We start from the raw sequence: 25,100 nt of genomic DNA, 5'->3' as shown, positions 1-25,100 counted from the left end.
GTAGAGACTTGGGATTATATAGAAATAGAAAACAGGTGAAGGTGTCAATAACTTTTTTTAACAGTGGTCTAAAAGAGGATGAATGAGAAACCCAAGCTCAGGTTTTGACTCTGCTACAGGTCTCCTGGGAGATTCTGCCAACTCACTTCTGTTGGAATTCACTTCCCTGATGTGAAGAAGCAATTGTCTCAGCTTTCTTGTCACTTCAGGGAGCAAGGCAGTACCTCCAAAGGCCAGCTCCTTCCACTTATCTGAGGATGGCAGGAGCCATGCTCTGGAGGTGCTGAGCTTCATCCAGTCTCCACAGCAAACTGAACTGGCTTCCATAGAAACCTGCTGACAGCAATGACAGGAATGGGTCTCACACACAAAGACGTAGCGCACACTATGTTCCCACACTGGCTGTCAAGACAAACAACAGAAATAGTCTGAAGATGGATTAAAGAAATTGAAGGCAGACAGATTCTAGAGTGGTGCTGAGCCATTAGAGTTTGTTTTCAGCTATGGCCCAGAAAGTTGCCTGAGGCTCTTACTGCAGCTCCTGCCTTCTTGAACGCTCCCCAGTTGTTGGAAGCTCCCTAACTGGGAAGTGTTGGAAGAGAAGGCTGAAGGAAACCCATGGTTACATGTGACTCAGCCCAACCAAATTCCCCCACTGTGCCCAGTGCCGCGAGTAATTTAGATGGGCTGTGGGAAATCACCACCAAAGCTGGCAGTCAGCATCCCTGGTGGTAATACTTGTGTCTTCCTCTGTATGTTGATGACACCTTTTTCTGTGCAGCTGGGTGAGGAAGCTGAAGAAATGCCACTGCCAGCGTGTACTGTGTGTGATGGAGCACAGGGCAGAGAGGGGCGAGCTGATGAGGCATCGCGCGGCTCCTGCTGTGTCTTTGGGGCCGCTTTCAAGACGTAATTGAACCGTGCTTAGTCAGGAGCAAGCTTTTGTGCCTGTGGTCTGCCTTTCTGCAGTGCCCTGACTGCCACAGTAATGTTGCTTTCAGTTCTGAGGCCAGAGCTGGGTGCTCTCCCCTGAGGACTCAGCACGCTCCAGTGCCTCGGGTGAACGTGCGCGGGGTCTGCCGTGTGGAGCGTGGGCTGCAGGTGTGAGTTGTAGCGTTTGCCAAAGACCGATGTGGAAGGAGGCAGGGCCTGTCTCTAGTGCCCGATTCTGCTTGAAGTTGTGTCAGTTGCTCCTGACTGCGTGTGAAGCAAAGAGGAGTTAGGTCAGGTTTGCAGCTTGTACAGACACATAGACAAAGCTTCCCGTGGGCCTGCAATGCAGATGTCAGTGTCTTTCCTGTCCTGGGGAGGCCAGGACGGGACACAGGAGCGTGCATGCCCTCTCAAAAGTTCTAAAAGAAGAGTGTAGAGCTTTTTTGTTTATGAAACTGATTTTTATTGTGTGGTTTGGTTTTTTTTTTCTTAAATCGGATTTTATTGGGTTTATTTTTTTGTTGTTTGTTGTCCAATCCTGGCAAAAGTTCTTTGTGTCAGAACTGAAGTTGCCTGCTTCTCCATGGGAGGAGCTGTCTGTCCATCTTGAATGTTCCCAGGGATGGGGCATCTGCCTTCTGTACTGACGGGTTGTTGTTCTGTGCACGCTGCCAGGGTGGGTCTGGCTTCATGTTCACCCCCCCTGTATTTGGTGCCTGAGGCGAGAGCTGGCTGGGGACAGTCACCCCCCACTGTCCTGCTCATCCTCAGACTGCAAAAATGCCACCTGCAGGCCCCAGTAACCTGGGTGGTGCTCCAGGGGAGTCCAACAGTCTCTGGTGGTCCTGGGTCATCGTGGGTGGTCCTCGGTGGTCCTGGGTCATCCTCGGTGATCCTTGGTGGTTCTGGGTTGTCCTTGGCAGTCCTTAATGGTCCTGGGTCAGCCTTGGTGTTCTTTCTCAGAGTTCTTTCTGCGATACTGTCAAGAATTAGAGGATACTGTTTCCTGCAGCAGACTTGTAAACCTGCAGAAGTGTGAGACTTTTGTCACATCTCTTTGTACCAAAGGGAAGTGAGATCCTCCTCTCCTCTAGACTATTGTGATAGACAAGTAGATCATCATGAGCTCTGCAAATGATAACTTCTTTTGAATAAAAGACCATAAACTCTGGGGAAGGAAAAAAGCTAATTATTGCTCTCTTTGCTTTGTAGCATTTTCTTGGAAATGCATCCATTTGTTTTGTTAGAATGGAAGACTGCTCCTTCCTCTTTCTTCCTGTAGGCATCGATATGCATCAATCCTTTTGTTTACATGCCAATGACTTGCCTTAGTAGCTACTTCTTCATATTTACTGTATGTTTGTGAAAGAGAATCATGCCTCATTACCCTTTCTTGTTTCCACCCTAGAAGCCAATACTTGTTCTTTCATGCCTTCTTCCCGCTCTATCCCGCACCCCCTATCAATGCAGAAAGTTGAAGGTTTGGTTCTGGATTGTTTTTATCAACCCTTTAGAAATGAAAAACATTCACATTTCCTCATTCTTTTCACCTGTGACGGTGTCCTGCTGCTTTCTCAATAGCTCGTGATGAATTTGTTCTTTAAAGCTAGCTCTCTGTTCCCAAAATGAAATCCATCACAGACTAGTAAATGGTAATATCACTGCTTTGATGGAGATGGCATCCGTTCTCTGCGGGCTCTTTGCCATCTTGTTTGCAGCCTTGCAAGGTTGTAGCAGATAAAAGGGACTAAAAGGTTGCTATTACTTACCTGCTATTTCCCTCCTGTTAGTCACAAGCCTATTTTGACTTTGTGCTACTTACACTGATTTATTTCTTACCCACTATTCACAACGGTAATCCCAGTCTGTGTTCTGAGTGGTCTTCTGCAAATGCTGTTATGATATTTAATATCTCTCCTCAGGTGTATTACACCCTGTTTGAAAACCCCCATTTACCCAAACTTGTTCAGCCAGTGATGGTTTGGTAGGGCATGCAAGTTAGCACTTTTCCTGTACATGCCTTAAGGGGTAGAGGACCTCAGGCGCAGAGCTCGCAGCCTTACTGATGTTTTAAGATTTGGGTCATAAGATGCTGTTGGAGTGGGACTTGTCAGATGGTGCCCTGAAGGTCTGAAGTGGATGCATCAGACTAGCTGTGCATGCCCCGTGGTAGTTCTGCGTGCATAATGTAGGTTTGCTCTGCCTGTTCCTAAGCACTTGTGCCTGATTATTTTTCTGTCATTCACATGCTTGCCTTTTGGGAAATGGCAGAACATGGTTGAGGAATGGAAGTCCAGATCTAGACTTGTATCTTGGAAACCCTAGTTCCATTTCTTTTCCATTGCAGTTGCCAGATGCTGTTGCTAGAATGTTCAAATCATGTTCTTTATCAGCTGTAAAGCATTCCTTATTCACAAGTCATGCCTGGAAACAGAAACATCACAGATTTCTCCACCATTAGTGCTGTCCATTCCTGTCCTGGACGAACTGTGTAGAAATGAGAAAATAATTTGGTTTGTGTGTCTGCTCATTTCTTGATCTTTCACACACCACACCCACCCCGAAAATTCAAGAGCTGCCTTGTTTATGGTCAGTGGCATTGTGCGAAATATCTCTGGCCAATATTTTCAAACCGCATCTTTAATGTAAGGAGATCGTTTATACTGAGACTTGCTTAATTCGTAATTGGTTGCGCAGAGGTGGCTGTGAATGGCAGGAGAAAGCTAGACAGGTCGCTGTGTACAGACCCCCGTTACCTGTGCTTCCTCTGCACTGTGGTTAACAGGCCAGTGATGGTCCCTGAGCTGTAGTAGTTGTCTAGAATAGATTTATGAAACCATATTGCCTTTACTGGGCTTTGAATTAAAAGGCAGTTTGTACATGAATGTCTGTCAAGACTTTTGCAGGTTGACAGTGAACTGTTACAAAAATATTTGGCAACCACTGTGGTAAAGGTTTTCTCTAAATTTAGTATGTTTAAGCATTTCATACAAATATTTACAGCATCTATAGTACCCAGAACCTTTGTCTCTGATGCTCTTGATGTTAACAGCCCTCCTTGTGTGCTGCCAGTGGAAACCCAGATGTAAAATGATTGATTGACTCTGAGAAAAATGATTAAAAGCCTCTGAATCATTTAGAAATCTAAGTTAGAAGCGAGTTAAGCATTGAAAAATAAGGCTTCGACTAGGCAATTAGGAAAAAAAAAACCCTCAGGACTTTCTCCAACGTGTCTATAAATGGTAAATAAATAGCAAGAAGTACATCTTGTGAGGTTTTGTGCCCCTTTTTCCTTATGATTCAGTCATCGCTGAAGACTGGAATGGAAGGATTAGAAGCTCTGTAGGAAGGACAGGCAGGGGAAGGGAGGAGGGGGCTTCACCCTCTAGGTCAGCAGCCAGCTCAAATGCATGGAGCTCCATCTGGGGCTGGATGGGGAGTGACAGGTGACATTATAGTGGGGGTCTGCTACAGGCCATCCAACCAGGAAGACTGAGCAGGCGAAGCCCTCTCTAGACAGGTACGAGCCACATGATGTTCATGAGCCCTGGTCCTCATGGATGACTTCAGCCACCCCGATATTTGTTGGAGAGAACAACACAGCAGGGCTCAGGCAATTCAGGACATTCTTGGACTGTGTTGACGATAACTTCCAAGTGATGGAGGAGCCAGTGAAGAGAGGTGCCATGCTGAACCTTGTTCTCACCAACATGGAGGGGCTGGTGGGGAATGTGAAGCTTAAGGGCAGCCTTGGCTGCAGTGACCACAAAATGGTGGTGTTCAAAATCCTTAGGGCAGCAAGGAGGGCACACAGCAAGATCACTGCCCTGGACTTCAGGAAAGCAGATTCTGGCCTCTTCAGGGATCTGCTTGGTAGAGTAGCATGAGAGCCCTGGCACGAAGAGGCACCAAGAAAGATGATTAACATTCAAGGATCACCTCCTCCAAGCTCGGCTCACGGGGGAGCCCCTGTGAACCTCATGAAGTTCAACGAGGCCAAGTGCAAGGTCCTGCATCTGGATTGGGGCAAGCCCTGCTATCAATACAGGCTGGGTGGAGAATGGGTTGAGAGCTCCCCTGAGGAGAAGGACTTGAGGGTGCTGGTGGATGTGACCCAACAATGTGCACTCGTAGCCAGAGGGCCAACCCTATCCTGGGCTGTCTCAAAACAAATGTGGCCAGCAGGTCGAGGGAGGGGATTCTCCCCCTCTCTTCCACTGTGGTGAGACCCCACGTGGAGTTATGCGTTCAGCTCTGGAGCCACCAACATAAAAAGGACATGGACCTGTTGGAAGGAGTCCATAGGAGGGCCATGAAGATGACCAGAAGGCTGGAGCTCCTCTCCTATGCAGACAGACTGAGAGAGTTGGGGTTGTTCAGCCTGGAGAAGAGAAGGCTCTGGGGAGACCTGCTGCAGCCTTTCAGTACTTAAAGGGGGCTTATAAGAAAGACGAGGACAAACTTTTCAGCAGGGCCTGTTGAGATAGGACAAGGGGTACGTGGTTTTAACCAAAAAAGGATAGATTTAGATTGGATATTAGGAAGACATTCTTTACTGTGGGGGTGGTGAGGCACTGGCACAGGTTGCCCAGAGAAGCTGTGGGTGCCCCATCCCTGGCAGTGTTCAAGGCCAGGCTGGATGGATGGGGCTTGGAGCAACCTGGGCTAGTGGACGGTGTCCCTGCCCATGGCAGGGGGGTTGGAACTAGATGACCGTTAAGCTCCTTTCTAACCCAAACCATTCTGTGATTCTATGGTTCTATGACTTTTAGCTACTGGAAGTTAGTGACATTCTTCTGTATTTGAGGCTCTGCTACAAAGGTCAGCTGAGCTGAAAATACATACCGTGGTGGAACATGTGTACCTGCACATGTGTCATCAAGTTCCACTCGGAGAACCTTGATTGTCTTGAGGTTTTCCCCTCTCTCTTCCTCACACAGTGCTCTTTGAGAAGGGCACATGTTTCCCCTTGCTCTGCCTTAAGCCTTACTAGCTCCTGAAAACATTTTGCTGAAGCTCAGTTTATTTGGATGAAGCTTCAGGAAAAACACTGGTTTGGCTTTTGTGCATCAACGACAGAAGTTTGCTTACAACAGCTGGCAGGCTGCAGGGGAAAGGCAATGATGTGCGGCGTTGACTGTCAGCAGGGGATAACTTGCCTTAAAGGACAAAAGCTTTAATGCCTGGGAAAATGACGGTTTATCTGATTGCTCTTAATCTCTTTTCAGCACTGGCTGACAGAGCTGGAGATCTTCGCTATGATCTTTGCAGCTGCCATCCATGACTATGAACACACTGGAACCACCAACAACTTTCATATCCAGACACGGTGAGGCCAATGTAAATCACGATGAGGGGCTGGGAAATGGAGGGAGGAACCTTTGGGGAATAACGGCACAGCCACCTAGGAAAGCACAGGAGCTTTTGGTTTGAAGTGTTACAGGAGGAAAGTTCACTGCCTTAGGTTGCATTTAGTTTTGTCTTGCTCAGCCATTTACAGTGGAATGCATGCATTCCAGCTTCCTGAGCATGATTTCATATTAATAATCAGGAAAAAGGAAGGTCCCAAAATGTTTCTGTGTAAAGCTGCCAAAGACAAGTTGCTGTCCAGGGTGTCGTATTTTGACGGAGTTACAGTTTTGGAGGAGCTACTATAATTCAACAGTTTTTTTCTCATTGAATTTGAAGAATCAGGTATCAACTACATAGATTAAGAACTTAACAATACCTGTATTTATCGGTGAACACCAATGCTACATGTACTATTTTCACTTGAGTGGAAAAGCACACCTGCAGCCAAAGTGTATGTTTACCGCTACCTGTTCAGGGACATCATTTTTTAGAGCTTTGTAAATTGCTAGACAGCAATTAGCTGTTCCCAGACTAGACCGAACCGCTGTATTTTTTTGAACTCAGAGTCTTCTATAAGGCTTCTGGGTTGGTGGAAGAGAGAAGAAGATGAAGATGGCAGCAAAATTCCGAAGCATGCAAAGATTGTGAAGTCTGTGGTTGCAGTGATAACTGGGCATTTTGTTATTGTTACTTGCTATTTTGACAATGGGAGTGTACTGGTAGTGGTGACAAAATACGTAGATATCCTTGACTGACAGCTGGGCATTTCTAAGATGCATTGCATCTAACTCTAAGTAAGATACCTGGAGGATGTTAGCTGAATCATGCAGATAGATAAATGTTGCTAGGCTAAATCACACACGTGCTCAGGAAAGCTTGGGAACGGAATGTAGAAGGATGTTTCTGTTTCTCTTCTGGGCCAAGCCACACTCCACTTCTTACTTGCGCTTCATGCATGCAAGAATTAGGGATTTGCTGTATTTCCGAAATATTAATTTCTGTGACACTGAACACTTGAGGGTTTAAAGTACAGGAGGGAGAAGTATACACTGCTCTCTGGGAAGCAGAACTGAGTGGGGCCTGTAGCAAACCATACTCACCCTCTGGTGCCATTAAGTTCCAGCAACACCTTTGTCTTCAGACCACCTCAGCCATCCATCAGTCTCAGCTCTGTGTCCTAGAGCTTAAACTAAGGCATGAAGTACCTTTGGCCTTACTCTGTTCCACTGGCAATTGCCCTTCCAGACAGCGTAGCCGAGCGCACAGATGACAGAAAGCAGCTCAGTTCTATCTTGCTTACAGCCAGTTTGCTGTTCTGGAAACAATATTGGGACACAACTTGCAATTGCTTCCTTGGGTACCATCAGGCTTTATTATGAGAGCAACATGCGCAAGAGCTGGAAAAGAACCTCATGATTCAGCTGTAAGTTTACATGTCTCTCGCAGCTCTCAGCATATTTTTTAAGTGTGTAACAGAGAGACTAGGTGAGTCTCGATTGATGAAATCAATTTTGTGTGAGTTTTGATCTTTACTTTTCTTTTACTGAATAACAGCAACGAACAAAGTATTACAAATGCTCTTAAAATACTCCTGTCCATGCTATAGAACTAATTCTCTGTAGCTGATCAAAGGAAAAGGGACAGGGAAAAAACATAACCTTTCCTATGTTTTCTTTTAAATGCTAGGTCAGACTCAGCCATTCTATATAATGACCGGTCTGTGCTCGAAAATCACCACGTTAGTGCAGCGTATCGTCTTTTGCAAGATGATGAAGAGATGAATATTTTATCTAATCTCTCAAAGGATGACTGGAGGTAAAAATGAGCATGGTGGCTGCCTAGGAACCTTGCAGTATCGCCACGGACTGTTACTGCCTTGTTTGAATGGCAATATGCATTATTGTATGTTACACATTGGTATTTGTATTGCTACCAAAAAAAAAAAAGCTTTAGAAGGAGTTTGTCTTGCTTATTTCTGCTTTCAGTTTTCACCTCTGGTAGTGAGACCATACTTGGTGACGATGGATTATAATAGGAAATTGACTCCCCTCGAATTTCTAAGTCTGACAGAGACACCATTCATACAGATCCATTTGTAACGGAGTGTAGAGCTAGCCTGCTGTTTGTCCATCCTGAAGCATAAATGTAACCTTTATCTACTTTGACACTCCATGCCTAGAAATTATAAACGAGTCTTAATGCAAAAAAGAACCCAGTCCAAAGAGCATAAATCAGTGTACTGTATATGCCAAAGTGATGTAAGAAGCTGTAATTTGAAATAAGCCTCATGCGACGTATGATTTCTGTGCCAAAATCAGCCCATGATTTGCTTTCTAATAGCAGACAGTTCAAACTGATGAGAGCTTTCTGTTTTTATGGGTGTTTTGAACTCCAGGGGGTGGTACTTTAAAAATAACCCAATGTGCTAGACAGGAAGAATCCTGCTCCGTGGGTCTTTCTCATGGGAGAGGAAGCAACTTGTGGGATCTTACGTGACGCATGGTGCCTCCTGCATAGGCCTAATTGTGACACAGTGCTGAGCAGGCAGTTCATTGGTTTTTTAATATTAACGTGGGGAAATGAGCCCTTCTCTGGGGCCTGGCTTTTAGCAAGCTGGTCAGTGAAGGCTCTGCTTTAGCCTGAAGTTCCTGTTTATTTCAACTTGTGGACAATGATGTGATCCTATATCTGAACACCAGGAATACAACTCGGGAATTTGCATGGCTGATTTCAATCAATGTGAGTGTTGTGGAGGAGTGGCCTGAGAAATTCTTTCCCCCAATATAGAAAATAGTCCATGGTGGGCAGCAAGCAGGAATGGAAAAAAAAAATCTGCATTGAGGTGTTAAAAATCTAGTTTATTTTTTTAGCTACAGCTGGTAATGCCTTGTCAAATACTGGCAGCAAATTACTGCTTCCTTTTATGTTGGTGGGCGAAAAGCAAAGAACTAACTGACTAGAAAGAGGAGCTCTAGAGCCACTGTCTGCTGGGAACAGCGGAGCAGCTCATTGAGTATGCTTCACTGTGTAGATACTCTCTTTAGGAAAATGGTCTGCTTTGGAGCTGTCAACTGTTTTTGCTTGAATCAAAGCTAGCTTCCGATATTTCTCATTGATTCTGTAGTGTCAGCATGTGTGTTCTGTTGAGGCCATGTGCTTAGACCCAAAGTTTCAAAGATTAACCCATCTCTAAGAAACACTGTAACTGCCTGAGCAAAAATATGGACTGGTTTGGTTTGCTGCGTTGTTCTCTCTCAAGTAGGGCTTTATTATTTTGTAGCTGTGAATCAAGCAGCACCTGCAGAATAAAGGCTATTATCTGGATGTGCTCTAGCTCCAAAACTGTGGATTTTTGTGTGCTTTTGCTTTTGACTGCGACTTTGAAATCCCATAGGCAAATGTTTGGGAAGCACTGGAGACGTCAGCTGACTTTAGCTGGACCTGAAGTGTTGAGATAAAAACCAAGAAGCCCCGATTTCTTAGACTGGCACTCAAAAATAGGACCCCCAGTACTGCAGGATGCTTTGGGCAACTGTTGAAGTGTGTCCAAACTGAACTTGATTTTTGTAGACATACCTGATAAATCTCTCTCAGCAAAAGGCCCCAGTGATGGTTTTTGGAAAGCAAATTCTGAAGTGCCTTTCTGAGCTGAACTCTCATTCCTTTTTTCACATTACTAGTAAGAGAAAATCTGATGGTCCGTGGGTTTTGAAATCCTAGATGCCTGTGTGGATTTTATTGCTTTTGTGTTATTCAGTCATTAATTAGGGAATGTATTTTCAGGAAAGAAATGTAGCAAACTGGAGCTAGATTTTACGGTTGGAAAATAAATGGGCACAGCTTTCATAAGGAAAGCAGGTGAGACTGAAAGAGGTCTTTTGGGCTAAGTCAAGGAGAAAAGAGTTGGATGCTTACTAGTACTTAAACTACCTTTCTTTCTCCATTTAAGCAACCCTCTGTTGCTTGTTAAATATTTGAAAATCCGTTTGCTTGCCTCATGTCATTAATCCCATTTGTGGAAGTGATCAACAAGTAAATGAAGAAACTGTAACAAAAACGAATCCAAGCAAATTAAGAAAATTAACTGCCAAGTGAACAGATGCTTTCCAAGATACGGCTATAGATGTCTCTTCTGGCAGTGTATTTCATTGTTAATAATTTCCATGCAGTTTATTGAAACAAAGTATGTTTAGCACAAGCCCTTTACCATCAAGTACAGGATTAAAAGGGCATCTGGAAAATGTTTAGCTCCTTAACTCTGTATTGGAGTACAGCTGTGGGAAGTGACCTTTAATGCAATACTGACTTTGTCTGTAAAGCTGCTTGGGGTTTTGTTCCTCAAGTAATGCTGAGCCCTCCTTGTCAATCACCGTTACTCCTTTTGTGATTGTGGTGAGAAATCTGGAATGTTTTTTGACTGAATGGAGATGACTTTGGTGACAGCCTTCTTTTGTACATAACAGTGTGTGCGTGGTTGCATAATCACACCCTGTACTTGTAAAAGTTCGTTTCTGCGATGGGCACACGGATATTCTGAGTGTTACACCTTGAGTGAGAATCAGCCAATGAAAATGCTTCCTTGTAGTGTTTTCCCTATTTATTTCCATAAGAATAAAGTAACGAGACTTCAGATGGATGAAATGAGCAAAGTGGCTCACTTCAAGAGATGTTACTGTTGGCTCCTAGCATAGAGATCAAGTGATCTCCAATGGCCTTTTCCCTGTCCCTTCCCCATGAGTGCGAGGGGAACAGTACAGCTCTGAGGTGAACACTGATACGAAGCAAAGACACATCCGACAAAGTATCCTACAAAATGATGTCAGGTTCTCTGAGGCAAGAAAGGTAAACCCATGAAGTAATTATTCTAAAGAGAAGAGAAAGGCATTTTCCAGAAGGATCAATGCAAGGCTTGGACGTGTTTACATGTAAAGTCAGCCAGAGTCTTATCATGGCAATCAGTAATAAAAAATACAGAAGACTGTGCTTGTGGGACTGTGCCACATAGCATGTTTACACATGAATCGTCTGCAGGACACCGGTTAGAAAAAAAAAATCAAAGCTGCGACATTGGCCACTGGATGAGTTATTGTTTGGCCTATGAGAACAATAAACCAAGAAATTAACTTCAGGTTTCCCTCTTCTCCAGTTGCTTTTCCTGACCTGTTCTTTGACAGCCTGCTCTGTCTGCCTAATTGTTCATTTCCCTAATTCTGCAGCAGTTAACAAAGGGCATAGACAAGTTATCTTAGGCTTGATTTGCAAAGTTGATAACATTAACTTTTTCTCAGTGGTAAACTTCTCTGCATGAGAATGTGATGTGTGACTGGCTCCTGGACTCTGGCCTTAAGGAATATGTATTGTACTATGAGAGAGGACATCTGGAAGTGTAGTAAGAAATATTCAAATCCATAATTACTCAGCCAAGCAGCACAGCCAGGTCTATAAAAAAGTCTATGAGTCCACGAGGGATCTTCCATTGAAGGGACCTACAAGAAAACCCATTAGAAAGCCCTAGCAGAGCCGTGATATTCTTGGAAGTGATCACTTTGATGGGACAGTGTATTTGCTACCACAAACAGAGGATGAATGAGAAACCCAAGTTCAGGTTTTGACTCTGCTACAGGTCTCCTGGGAGATTCTGCCAACTCACTTCTGTTGGAATTCACTTCCCTGATGTGAAGAAGCAATTGTCTCAGCTTTCTTGTCACTTCAGGGAGCAAGGCAGTACCTCCAAAGGCCAGCTCCTTCCACTTATCTGAGGATGGCAGGAGCCATGCTCTGGAGGTGCTGAGCTTCATCCAGTCTCCACAGCAAACTGAACTGGCTTCCATAGAAACCTGCTGACAGCAATGACAGGAATGGGTCTCACACACAAAGACGTAGCGCACACTATGTTCCCACACTGGCTGTCAAGACAAACAACAGAAATAGTCTGAAGATGGATTAAAGAAATTGAAGGCAGACAGATTCTAGAGTGGTGCTGAGCCATTAGAGTTTGTTTTCAGCTATGGCCCAGAAAGTTGCCTGAGGCTCTTACTGCAGCTCCTGCCTTCTTGAACGCTCCCCAGTTGTTGGAAGCTCCCTAACTGGGAAGTGTTGGAAGAGAAGGCTGAAGGAAACCCATGGTTACATGTGACTCAGCCCAACCAAATTCCCCCACTGTGCCCAGTGCCGCGAGTAATTTAGATGGGCTGTGGGAAATCACCACCAAAGCTGGCAGTCAGCATCCCTGGTGGTAATACTTGTGTCTTCCTCTGTATGTTGATGACACCTTTTTCTGTGCAGCTGGGTGAGGAAGCTGAAGAAATGCCACTGCCAGCGTGTACTGTGTGTGATGGAGCACAGGGCAGAGAGGGGCGAGCTGATGAGGCATCGCGCGGCTCCTGCTGTGTCTTTGGGGCCGCTTTCAAGACGTAATTGAACCGTGCTTAGTCAGGAGCAAGCTTTTGTGCCTGTGGTCTGCCTTTCTGCAGTGCCCTGACTGCCACAGTAATGTTGCTTTCAGTTCTGAGGCCAGAGCTGGGTGCTCTCCCCTGAGGACTCAGCACGCTCCAGTGCCTCGGGTGAACGTGCGCGGGGTCTGCCGTGTGGAGCGTGGGCTGCAGGTGTGAGTTGTAGCGTTTGCCAAAGACCGATGTGGAAGGAGGCAGGGCCTGTCTCTAGTGCCCGATTCTGCTTGAAGTTGTGTCAGTTGCTCCTGACTGCGTGTGAAGCAAAGAGGAGTTAGGTCAGGTTTGCAGCTTGTACAGACACATAGACAAAGCTTCCCGTGGGCCTGCAATGCAGATGTCAGTGTCTTTCCTGTCCTGGGGAGGCCAGGACGGGACACAGGAGCGTGCATGCCCTCTCAAAAGTTCTAAAAGAAGAGTGTAGAGCTTTTTTGTTTATGAAACTGATTTTTATTGTGTGGTTTGGTTTTTTTTTTCTTAAATCGGATTTTATTGGGTTTATTTTTTTGTTGTTTGTTGTCCAATCCTGGCAAAAGTTCTTTGTGTCAGAACTGAAGTTGCCTGCTTCTCCATGGGAGGAGCTGTCTGTCCATCTTGAATGTTCCCAGGGATTTGGCATCTGCCTTCTGTACTGACGGGTTGTTGTTCTGTGCACGCTGCCAGGGTGGGTCTGGCTTCATGTTCACCCCCCCTGTATTTGGTGCCTGAGGCGAGAGCTGGCTGAGGACAGCCCCCCCCCCCACACACTGTCCTGCTCATCCTCAGACTGCAAAAATGCCACCTGCAGGCCCCAGTAACCTGGGTGGTGCTCCAGGGGAGTCCAACAGTCTCTGGTGGTCCTGGGTCATTGTGGGTGGTCCTCGGTGGTCCTGGGTCATCCTCGGCGATCCTCGGTGGTCTCCGACGGTCTCTGGCAACCTCCGTCAGTCCCTGGCTGTCCTCGGTGGTCTGCGGTGGTTTTTGGCAATCTCTGGTGGTACTTGGCAGCCTCCAAGGGACTCCTCCTGGTGCTCTGGTGCTGCCAGACAGAAGGTGGCAGCCCCGGTCATTGCCTCTTCCCCAGGGCTCAGGGCAGAGGAGATGGCCCCGCTTCATGAGGGGTGGTGGTGCAGGGTGGGAAAGCAGGGCTCATGTGCGGCTTGACAGCTGGGTGACCTTCCTATGAGCCTGCCCGGTGTCAGTGTGGATGGTCCACTCTAGGGCTGGTGTGTGCTGCCTGGGTGGCGTCGCTTGGTCTCTCTGCGGGGCCCCTGAGAGCCCCTGGCAGCCCTGCGGTGCTCCAAGCAGCCTGGCCACGGCGGCGTGGTGCCCCTTCGGGCTTGTGCAGGGTGGATCCAGCTCCATGGGCTCCTGCTGGTCTTGCAGTGGATCCACCTGCATGGGCTCTTGCTCGTGGCATGGTGGATCCACCAGCACTGACTGTGGATTCTCTCGTGGTGGATCCACCTGCATGGGCTCAGGGCCATTCCCTGTCAGGCCAACTGCCACGTGCCGGGCACACTTGGCATCGGTGCTGCTCGTTGTGTCGTGCAGCTTCCGTTCCGAGCTTGGGCTGCATCCTCAGGGGTTGCAATAACCTCTTGTTGCTCACCCGGCTGGCGCTGGGCTCTGGTCTGGCTTGGCCGCGTCCTCCCCTGCCGAGCACGCTTGCTGTCAGGGTTTCCAGCTGCGCAGCGAGCTGTGGGCCAGCCGCAGGGCTGCCCGCTGGTGCACCAGAAGGCCGGTGAGGTCACCAACTGCCCGCTGGTGCACCGGAAGGCCGGTGAGGTCACCAACTGCCCGCTGGTGCACCGGAAGGCCGGTGAGGTCACCAACGGCCGCTACCATGGATTGGACGATGGCCCGTGAGGCCCAGAAGGCCCCATTGTGGGCGGCCATTTTGAATGGCAGAGAGAAAGGCCGCCCCTGGGCCCTGTGACTGCCCTCCGGCCCCCCTCCTGTGCCCTGGGCTCCAGCCATGTGCCAGGCCTGGGTCCCCGCTGCAGGCCAGCGGCCACAGTGTCCCGGGATTGCCGGGGAGTCTCCTTTGCCCTCTGGCTGCTTGTCTCCCTGCAAATGCCATTGTCCCCTCACGGGATGGTGGCAGAGAGGGGCAGAGGGGAGGAGAGGGCCTGGTGGCCTTGGGGCTGCTGCACCAGGATGATGGGAGGAGGCCATTGCAGGGCCACCGAGGTGGTTGGAGGGGGGCCATTCAGCAGGAGGGTGGGAAGAATCATGGAGGATTGCTTTCTGTGGCTTGTTCCTGCCTCAGCTGCCAGATGTGTGGCTGAAGATGAAGACAGAGCCACCCTGATGTTGCCCAAAGAGTAGCTGTGGCTCTGGACAAGCTTGTGGGACCCGCTTGGTCTTGGCCATGAGCTCTGCAGGGGAGTGTGTAGGGTGAAGAGCGCGTATGTCCTTCTCCCCCATCAGTTGATTGCCATGGACCTCAAGCAGCGTAAAAGCTGCTGAGAGCACAGCATCAGTGAAGGAGTAAAGGGAGGTAATTTTCTTTCCTCCACAGTGACTAAAGAAGAAACAGTCTGCAAACAGAAATCTTGCTGACTGTTGTGGAAACTGTGAAGGTGTCTCTGGTGATGTCATGAAAAGAAGGATGTTAACTTGTCTTTTTAAATGAAACCTGACCCATTTCTGAATCTCTCAAATGCTGAGATGGTATGCTAACCTTGGGCTGTTGTTCCTCTGTTAGCCTGTGGAGAGCTGAACTAAAAGAAAGAGAAAATAAATTTGTATTGTGTGCTAGATCAGAATGTTCTGTATTTTAAAATCTCTAGGACATCCATATTATCTTCAAAGGCATTTCAGCTGGATCCGAAACATGTTTGCTTATCAAAAATTCCTACAGGAGTAGTTTGAACGAAGTAGTGCAGGTTCTCCAAGGGTTTGACTACATATATGCATCATATATACTAGGAGAATACTTTTAACATGCTATTTTTTTTTTCATTAATAATATGACTAAACAGCCCTCACAGGTATTGACAAATTTTAGTCAACTAGAAAGAGATTCAGGTTCAAAAGTTCACCTGATTCATGCTGAGGCTTTAAACAGTCTTTTTACTTCCTTCTAAGACCACCCTATAAAAGAAACCATTTTAAGAGGTTTGTGCTTAATTGAAAAAGGAGTACTAATACTAATACGCCCTTCAAAAAACATGCAGGATTTATTTTAGCAAGAATTAGGCACCTAGATTGATTTGCAGCCCTCCCACTCCTGTGTTTGTATAGAAAATCATTCATCCTCTCCCCCATCCCTGAATGAGGGATAATGGAAAGAGCAACATACAAAGGCTGAATTACTGTCAATAATTTGCAGATAGACAGCAAAGAAGAAACTGGAGTGTGTCTGATGCTGTTTTTTGTGTTTCTCTTGTTCCACTCATCGTGATGCTGTCCAAAAGGGAATTCAGAGCTCTAGTGATTGAGATGGTGTTGGCCACCGATATGTCCTGTCACTTCCAGCAAATCAAAGCCATGAAGAATGCTTTGCAGCAGCCAGAAGGGTGAGTCACTTCACAATACTGTGCAGTGAGGGGTTATGTTTCAGCTGGTGCTTTGACATTGTGTTTGACTTCAAAAGCACCTCTCCAGAGGCCCTCACTCTCTTTAATGTCCACATCAATTCTCTTTCTGCTGTTGAATTTTGAATGAATTAACTTAGGAGTGGACTGGCACCACCTATACACACATCTCTATTTTGTCCTGGTGGACTAAAGCTTCTAAAGGTCTCCATGTTGCGATAAGCCTTCCTGGGAATTTCCCTTGGATATCAGGGTAACATCAAGGACATGATCCAGCTGAATAACCTCCACAGCTTGCATATGATTCAAAGTTATAAAGATCTGCAGAACATAACTTAGGCATTGCCCTTTTGCAGATGGCATCTGCTGCCACCTCTGCAAGGGGCCTGCTCCATAACCAAAGAGCAGATGAAAACAACTTGAGATCCACTGGAGAAGGACTGGAAAATAACAGATGGAACTGTATGGGGAAAGCCTTTTCTTCTTCCCAGTATGCCACTAGGAGCTCTAATATTTTGTCCACAGCTCTTCCCCATAAAATTCCTGTCATACTGCAGAAAGCTCTGAGTGATGGTCGCTTTTTCACCCTGGACGCGTCTGTCAGAGCCTCCCAGAATTACACCTGTATCAGACCAGAGTGTGACTAGCCATTTGGTCCTTTCAAAAGCTACAACTTTTTCAGGTATTTCAGATAGTCAAAAGCTGGAATTTAAAAATGAGACTATCCATTCCAAGAAAACCTCTTAGGTTATGTTTTAAGAAATTGTCAGCATCTTTTTGTTCTGTGGAAACAGATGTAAGGATTCCCTTCTGACCTCACACTAGTTTTCTAGCAGTGAAATGAATTACCGTGTAGACTCATCAGTGCCCCTGAGATCAGATCCTAACTGTTCACTATGGTAAGATGGTAGGGACCAATGTCTCTTCTGAGCTGAATAAAACACAGCTCAGCTGAAATGGGGAACACAGCAGCTCTTCAAGCCTGTTTGTGCAGATAAGCAAGCCTAGAAAGAGCTTAGCAAGACTGAGCAAAATTTCTTTTTGCACTTCTTCATTTCTCTTTTACAACAGGAGTTGTGTATGCTGGAGAAAAAAAAAATAGTATTTCATAGTTGTCTGTTTTTAGAAACACATAAATCGCTCCATTCTCTCATTTCTCCAACAAATATTCTAATGACCTCATGTTCCTGCTTAGGTTATATTTTTGTCTTTCTCCACTTCAAAAGCAGACAATTAATTTATTTGATCTTTTGGGTTTTCAGAATTGACAAGCCGAAAGCCTTATCACTGTTGTTACATACAGCAGATATCAGTCATCCAGCCAAAGCCTGGGATCTCCATCATCGCTGGACCATGTCTCTGCTAGAAGAGTTCTTCAGACAGGTAAAGCTGGGGAAGTTCCTCTGTATTTCTTCAGCACAGAGGGATTGTGTAGGATTGAGCATGGAAGTAGTGAAATATGAACACAGGTTTTTTCCTGTTTCTCTGATTTAGGCAAGAACCTCCTAAACGATACGAAGCTTTCTCATCTGGCGCTAGTATCACTGGCTATTATGCCTCTTGGGAAGTTAGTGTCTGATACACTGCCTACAGATATGGACATTATCTACATAGTAGAAATTCTGATTTGGGAAGTCAATATGTGTTTCAAATTAGCAAAATATAGAATATGTGATGTTCTACTTAGCTATAGAACCATAGAAAACAGATTTAGGTAGCTGTACTTTATGAAATTGTACTTAGATTGTTGGAGTAGATGTGAAAAATGCATTACTCTTACTTTAGATGAAGTGAACTAATCTGTTTTATAGCTCACAGTGGACTGCCTGTTGACAGACCCAAATGTAAACAAATCATTAAGCTCTGTGTGATAGCTATAAGCTCCCCAAGTGACTAATTAAAAGCATTTAAAGAGCTGCCTTAAAAAAAATATGTAAAACTAAACAGAGCACTTAAGAGTGTTTAGGATACTTTTCACAAATATGAGTTACTAAACTAAGCAGAAAACTGAGTGCTTAATTTCCCTCCAGAGTTCAATAACTTCATGTTTTATAGTAAATCTCAATGAAAAAAGAAAAATATATGACAATTTTTAAATGGTGTCTGTTTTTTAAAGGCATTGTGGGAATCCCTTCTTAATAAAGACATTGCAAGAATTTGCTTTGAAATTAATCTTTTCATTTGTTTTTCAAACCAAGAGTGGGTTTACTAGGTGGAAGCAGGTAGATCATACCTGCAGCTGTGTCTGTGTTGCCACACAGGAGGCTCAAGCAAGTAGGATGATTTTCACATATGTTTTAGGGAGAACTCTGTGCATGTTTATGCTTTTCTAGCTCAAAATTGTACTAGATGTGTTTAAAATACACCACTGCTGAGTCCCCCACATACTGGTGAGGGAATTAAGATTGGCTAGATATTGAGACCACAAAAAGCCAAAGTTTTGATCTGTTCTATGTGTGTAATGAAGAAAAAATATTATTTTATGTTTTCATAAGAATAATTTCATTTCAGCCAACAAATCCTACTTTAGTTTTGAGTGACAGATGGCTCCGCTTTTAGATAAACCTCTACATAAAACTTGTATTCTAGTTAAAAATTCAGATGCAGTATTAATTCCCTCTTCAACAAAACCCTTAAGCACAGACTTGCCTTCACTGAAGTTATTTAGTACTAGATCAATAAATACATCCCTACCTGACAGCAGAAGAATCAAGACATTCTTCTCACAAGCTGAGAAGTACCACTAAACAGAGGGAACCATGTTGATAAGAAACTGTGCTGGCCTCAGATTAGGTATTGTATTTCCTTATGCTCTTCACCTGCAGACCCTCTCCTGTTCTTTCTGTTCTGTGCTCTGCAGAGATTTAACCTGTACCAGTACAGGTCCCCAGCCCTGTTGGTTTCCAGGTTTTTTGTGATGTGATACAGGTGTTCCTACACCAAGTAACCATCCTGTAGGTGTGAATGATGCTTCTGAGTACAATGCTGAGGTTTTTTACATTCAGCAGCTATGGTGAGCATCTCTTAGAGAAAACATCTTGCATGAATTAATTTGTTTTACTAATGCACTTTAGATAGCCGTGAGGGAGCTGCCCAAACAGCTTTGAGGAAGTCAAAAGCTTTGAGGAGTCAAAATATCTCTCTGAGCAGTTACAAAGGCAGTTAGGGGTTCCTTCATGAAGAGAATTAGGTACTTGGGTTTTTAAGATGCATAAGGAGTACAAGAAGAATGATGATTAGAGCTGTCATTGAGAGATGGTTTTCTTGAGAGATCAGCAGACACAGTAAAGGAATGTTACTTGGAAATACTTCTGTTTGTGTTGTTTGAAACAATATTTGTGTTTCAAACTCCTAACATAAAGCAGAATTGTTCTGCAACAGAAGAATACTATTATTTGTTGTTCCACCCAAAACTCTAATGGGACTTGTGCCCCCATTTAATGTATGTTATATTAACAAAAAAGAAGAATTCAACTCTTCTTACGCCTACAGAAGTTTTTCTCTGGTTAGTTTGCTGGCTGTTTTAGCTTACATTTGACACTGGCAAGAAGTTCAGCATGGTTAATGTGAACTGCTGATTGGAGGAATTGATCCTAGAGTATATTTAACAGGCTATTTAAGTTTGAATGCTCAGTGGGGTGTATTGTAATTATGTTATCCTATATATCTTCTCAGCATAAAGTGGTATGTTATGGAGTGCCTGAATAAAGTTAAAAGGCTTTTTGAGAATATGCAGCTTGAAAGAATGGGGGAAAATGGGGTTATAGCACTTCTTATGAATCTTTTACACCATCTTGTGATGTTAGAAAAGGACTTTCAGTTCTGAGGGCTGGAAAGTGTTTGGATTTTTGTACTTTGGCACTTAACGAAAACATTGAGAACGTCAGAATCATAGCATCACAGAAAACCAGGCTGGAAGGGACCTCAAGAATCATCTGGTCCAACCTTTCTTGGTAAAGACACAGTCTAGACAAGGTGGCCCAGCACCCTCTCCAGCTGAATCTTAAAAGTGTCCAATGTTGGGGGATCCATCACTTCCCTGGGGAGAATATTCCAATGGCTGATTGTTCTCATTGTGAAAAATTTTCCTCTTGTGTCGTCAGAATCTCCTCAGGAGTAACTTGTACCCATTACCACTCATCTTTACCATGTGATTCCTTGTAAAAAGGAAGTCTCCGTCTTCTTCGTAGCCACCCTTTAACACTGGAAGGTGGTGATAAGGTGTCCCCTACGCCTTCTTTTCTCAAGGCTGAACAAGCCCAGTTGTCTCAGCCTTTCCTCACATGGCGGGCTTCCCAGTCCTTTGATCATCATGTGACCCTTCTCTGGACCCTCTCCAGCCTGTTCACATCTTTTTTGCATAGTGGGGACCAAAACTGAACACAGTATTACATGTGTGGCCTGGCAAGCACTGAGTAGAGTGGGATAATGACTTCTTTATCTCTGCTAGTGATGCCCTGGTTGATGCAACCCAGCACCCTGTTGGCTTTCTTTGCCACAGCAGTGCACTGTTCACTCATATTGAGCTGCTTGTCCACCAGGACCCCCAGGTCCCTTTCCACAGAGCTGCTCCCCAGCCAGGTAGATCCCAGCCTCTGCTGCACTCCTGGATTATGTTTTCCCAGGTGCAAGACCTTACACCTGTCGGTGTTGAACTTTATCAGGTCCTTGTAAGCCCACTCTTCCAGCCTATTCAATTCTTCCTGTAGGGTGACTCTCACTTCCAAAGTGTCCACTTCCCTACTCTGGTATCATCAGCAAACTTCATCAGAGTACGCTTGATCCCATCATACCGAACACTTATGAAGATATTAAACAGCACTGGAGCCAACATCAATCTCTGGGGGACCCTGCTTGTGACAGGTTGCCAGTTTGAAAAGGAAGTATTTACCACCAGTCTCTGAGTGTGTCCTGTCAGCCAGTTCCCCACTCAGCACACAGACCACTTGTCTAGACCCTAATGCATCAGTTACTCTAGGAGGAGGCTGTGAGAAACTGTATTGAAAGCCTTGGAGAAATCCAGGTAGATAATGTTCACCGCTCACCTCACATCAACTGAGCAGGTTACTCGGTCCCAGAAAAATGTCAGCGTTTCCTTTGGAAGAAAAAAGTAATCTGCATCTGGTCAGCCATGACCTGTGAATTCCTCATCTGAAAGACTAAAAAAGGCATGCAAAGAAATTCAGTCCCTGAAAACTCAGTCCTGATGCTGATGTTCTCTTTTTAAAGGTTTGCTCTGAGAACTGAGTTCTGCTGGGCTGCCTGGAGAACTGCAGTGAGAAGCATTCCTGTGCTCAAGTGGGTTTTTAGTTGGTGTGTAAAAGTACCAAGCAGGCAGAGAAAGCTCTAAGGAAAGATTCACTGGAATCAGGATGATGAATTCACCGGTTTCTTCTTGGACTATGACTTTTCCAGCCAGACTCAAATTCTCCACCATTTGTGTTAAAAAAAGAAAAAAATACAGAATCAAAACGTAATTAAAGAAAGCAAAATCAGAGGCTTTTACAGTCATGACCTAAGATATCAAAGTGCAATGTGTCTTGCCTTTTTCTCATTTCTTGTCAATTTTTTTTCTCCAGGGTGACAAAGAAGCAGAACTAGGGCTTCCCTTTTCTCCACTGTGTGATCGCAAGTCTACTATGGTTGCTCAGTCTCAAATAGGTATGTCCCTTTTGGTGCATGCAAAGTAGTGTCGTAAAAGCAAAACTTACTTCTCCCTGTAGGGTAAGATCACTGTGATCTCTTATCATTTGGAACTATGTTAAAGAGAGGAGATAAATCACAATGGCGTTATTTTCCCCAGATCAACAATTCGAAGCTCAGGAGCCATTAAATTTATGGTGGTGGTTCCATGCAATAACCAAGTTACCTCTGACGTGTCTGCAGAGATGACTACAGTGCCTGGTTATAACGCTACTCCATGGTTTTCTGAGCTGTGAAGATGAGTCATATGTGGCAACGTGTTGTGATATCATAATTATTGGTTGATATGAAAATGTAATGTCAGTCCCTTCGATGACCTGGGCAAAACCTATTGTGTGTTTTTCCATTTATTCCTCCCATCCTTTCTCTCCCAGTACTTCAAGCCAACCAATATTTGCTGTTGAAGCCAACCAACTAGCAAACTTATTTCTGATCCACCCAGACATCTACTTCTCTGGTTATTGAGTGAAAAAGTAGAAGGATAGGGCAACAAGCCTGATATTTGGTGAGAAAACAAGAGGAGCTAAGTGAAGTAAAATGGTTAGGGGGCTGGGAGCAAAAATAGCCCAATAGAAAATGGATTTATGGGTGGATTTTTATATCTAGGAAGCAAGTGAATTAGAAGAATGTGATCTAACCTCAACTGGAGAATAGGAAGTCAAATGGAATAACAAGAAAGAGATTAGGGGAAAAAATTAGGGAACTGTGACCAGAAGCAGATATAGGGAGAATGTATTAAAGGAAAACAAAAAATTTGAAATATGAAACGTCTCTCAAAGAACAAGATATCACTGAACCTAGGAAAGTTCAGATTTATAGCTGTGGCTAAAAGCCATTTCTATTTAAAGTTATTTCACTGTTCCTGTTAGTCAAGCCGTTTTCTGAGGGCCCCATCTGAGACTTTTCTGGCTTTGTTAGTTTAGACAGTTCAGTCAGAATCTGAACTTGAAAAGCCCTGTGCAAGCCTGGCCCAGTTGCCAGACTTGTAGCATTTATTCCTCTGCATTGGTGATCCAGAAGAGTGGGAATGTTTGTAGAGCACAGTGCAACTGTGTGTTCTGCCATCAGCTCAGTGGAGGGAAGTAGCAGCAAACTTGAAGTGCTGCAGTCTCAGCTAAAACCGACATTGAGGACTCCTGGCCACACTACACCTACTGCTGTGCTGTGGGAGAAGGTAAACTCTGGCTGGTGTGGAGGGAAGCGCATGCAGAGGCTTCTCTTTCACACCCCTTCTTTCATCTTTCAGATATGTCCCTCACGCCTTACAGGGAAGAGGAATCATGCTTCCCATGGGGTCCCTCTCTGTAGAGCTATGTGTGTGCTTGAAAATCAGTTTTCCTTGTCCCCCTCTTTTGTGCTCCTTTGCTCAGGAAGGCCAGTAGAGCCAAGATGCCCCATGTGTCAATCCACTGCAAAATTAATGATGAATTAAACTATCACCAACACAATTCCCCCTTAGAAAAGAGGCTCTCATCAGTAAGCAAAGGCAGCCTTATTTAGTCATGTACTATTTGTCACTATATTTTATTTGTGCAATTTAGTAATCCATTGACATTAATAGGCTACTGTCTATAAATCTTGCCTTCTAACATTATAAAACTTCATTTCTCAGTCTGCTGCACAAATTGGCAGTGTCTTTCTGTAACATCTCCTTTGTTAAATCAAAACCTCTTACATTTTCTGGCTATCTGCTGAGGCAAGGATTTCAAAGTTGTAGGGTAGATTCTCAGACAAATAATCTGTTCCCATTCACTTATTTACCTGATTAACAGCCTTAACAAATTGTTCCCTGGAATAGTAATTACTACATTTCTTTCCAAAAGTAAGTTCTTATTGAATTCCAAATGGTGCTATTATCTGCAGCAAGCAGCCATCAGTCCCCACAAATAAAAAACCTCTGTCCTTTGTGAAATAATATTCTGCTCTTGGTTCTGTCAAGGACAGAGACTAGAAATCCTGTTTGGGTGGCTCAACTTTTCTGTAGTCGCTGGTTTGCTGCTCTAAGTTCACTGCAGATGCAACAGCAGTGAACAAGCATTTTCATTATCAAAAGATTTTCACAAATGGACACTGAAGACAGACTTTTTTCGTGCCAATGGAGCAATCTTACAGCAAAAACTTTCTCAAAATAATGTCTTTCTTGTTGCTTCAGTTTGTGAAGAAATTGTTTAAATTGATAATTTAAAAAACCATGAATATCAAATAATAAGCCTGGATTTGAAAACCTGTTAGTGCCAGTGACCAATTTATCATCTTTTTTCTTGTTCAATAGAATAAGTGTGGTAAATATTTCTGTACCACAGTGAAGAACAGAAATCAGGAGATTCATGTCCAGAAGTCAGGCTGCTTATCAAGAGTGGGGGAGACAAACTGCAAAGAAAAAGCAGGCCAAGACTTGTATTTTCCAACAAGAATATCAGGAGTTGAAGCTTCTTTATATGTCTCAGACTGTAGGAAGCTTGTTTGACTGGAGGTCAGCCTTTGTTGTTATTGTCCTCTTTTGCAGCTGATAAATGTAGCAACATCCATTCATTTTTGTCCTTTGGCAGGCAAGAAAGAAAATTACAACTTCAGAAAAAATTGTATAAAGGTTGATGAGTGTTTGCTGATGATTCTTTATTTTTGTTCGTTTGCTTTTTTGGTGGTGGGCTTTAGGGAAGCTGCCCTCTAGCCAGTGTTTGGCACAGTGGCATTCTCAGATGGAATGAATGAACACTAGGCATATGCCTGGAATCTATCTTCAGCATGCAGTGTTAATTGGTAAAATGTTCTTAGTTGCTGGGGTACAGAAATATTTACCACACTCATTCCATTGAAGAAGAAAAAGGGTGATATTATGGTCATTAGAATTAATAGGGTTTAAACCCCAGGTTTATTATTTGATAGTCGGGGGTTTTAATTAGCAAAATAAATCACCATATTTAAATCACAGTGTCTTTAGGTAAGAAAAGAGAGAACACAGAGGGGCAGGAGGGAGGCACTTGGGAATATAGTGTAATTTACATAATTATTAATAAAGTCCTAAATTTTGTTTCTACAATAGCAGATTATGTTTCCCAACTTCATTGTAATCCCTATTTTAAGGTAATACCTGAATATTTTATTTAAGTTATAGGGAATAGAGAACAAAATACCACTTATC

At 44.4% G+C, this 25,100-nt stretch overlaps 1 protein-coding gene across 11 annotated transcripts in view; it reads left to right on the top strand.

Moving 5' to 3' along the window:
* The window catches only part of PDE1C (phosphodiesterase 1C), a 376,897-nt gene that overhangs the window by 298,568 nt on the left and 53,229 nt on the right, over positions 1 to 25,100 (top strand). For all 11 annotated transcript variants that reach the window (XM_080383283.1, XM_080383284.1, XM_080383281.1 and 8 more), the window contains 5 exons: positions 6,162 to 6,262; positions 7,972 to 8,100; positions 16,136 to 16,237; positions 17,518 to 17,638; positions 21,835 to 21,916. In XM_080383283.1, coding sequence (XP_080239409.1) covers positions 6,162 to 6,262; positions 7,972 to 8,100; positions 16,136 to 16,237; positions 17,518 to 17,638; positions 21,835 to 21,916 — 535 coding nt within the window. The remainder of the gene's footprint in view (positions 1 to 6,161; positions 6,263 to 7,971; positions 8,101 to 16,135; positions 16,238 to 17,517; positions 17,639 to 21,834; positions 21,917 to 25,100) is intronic.

The sequence above is a fragment of the Falco punctatus genome, assembly GCF_963210335.1.
Source record: "Falco punctatus genome assembly, chromosome: 4".
NCBI lineage: Eukaryota > Metazoa > Chordata > Aves > Falconiformes > Falconidae > Falco > Falco punctatus.
Note: the sequence above shows the minus strand (reverse complement) of the source record. Positions and strands in the feature narration are given on the sequence as shown.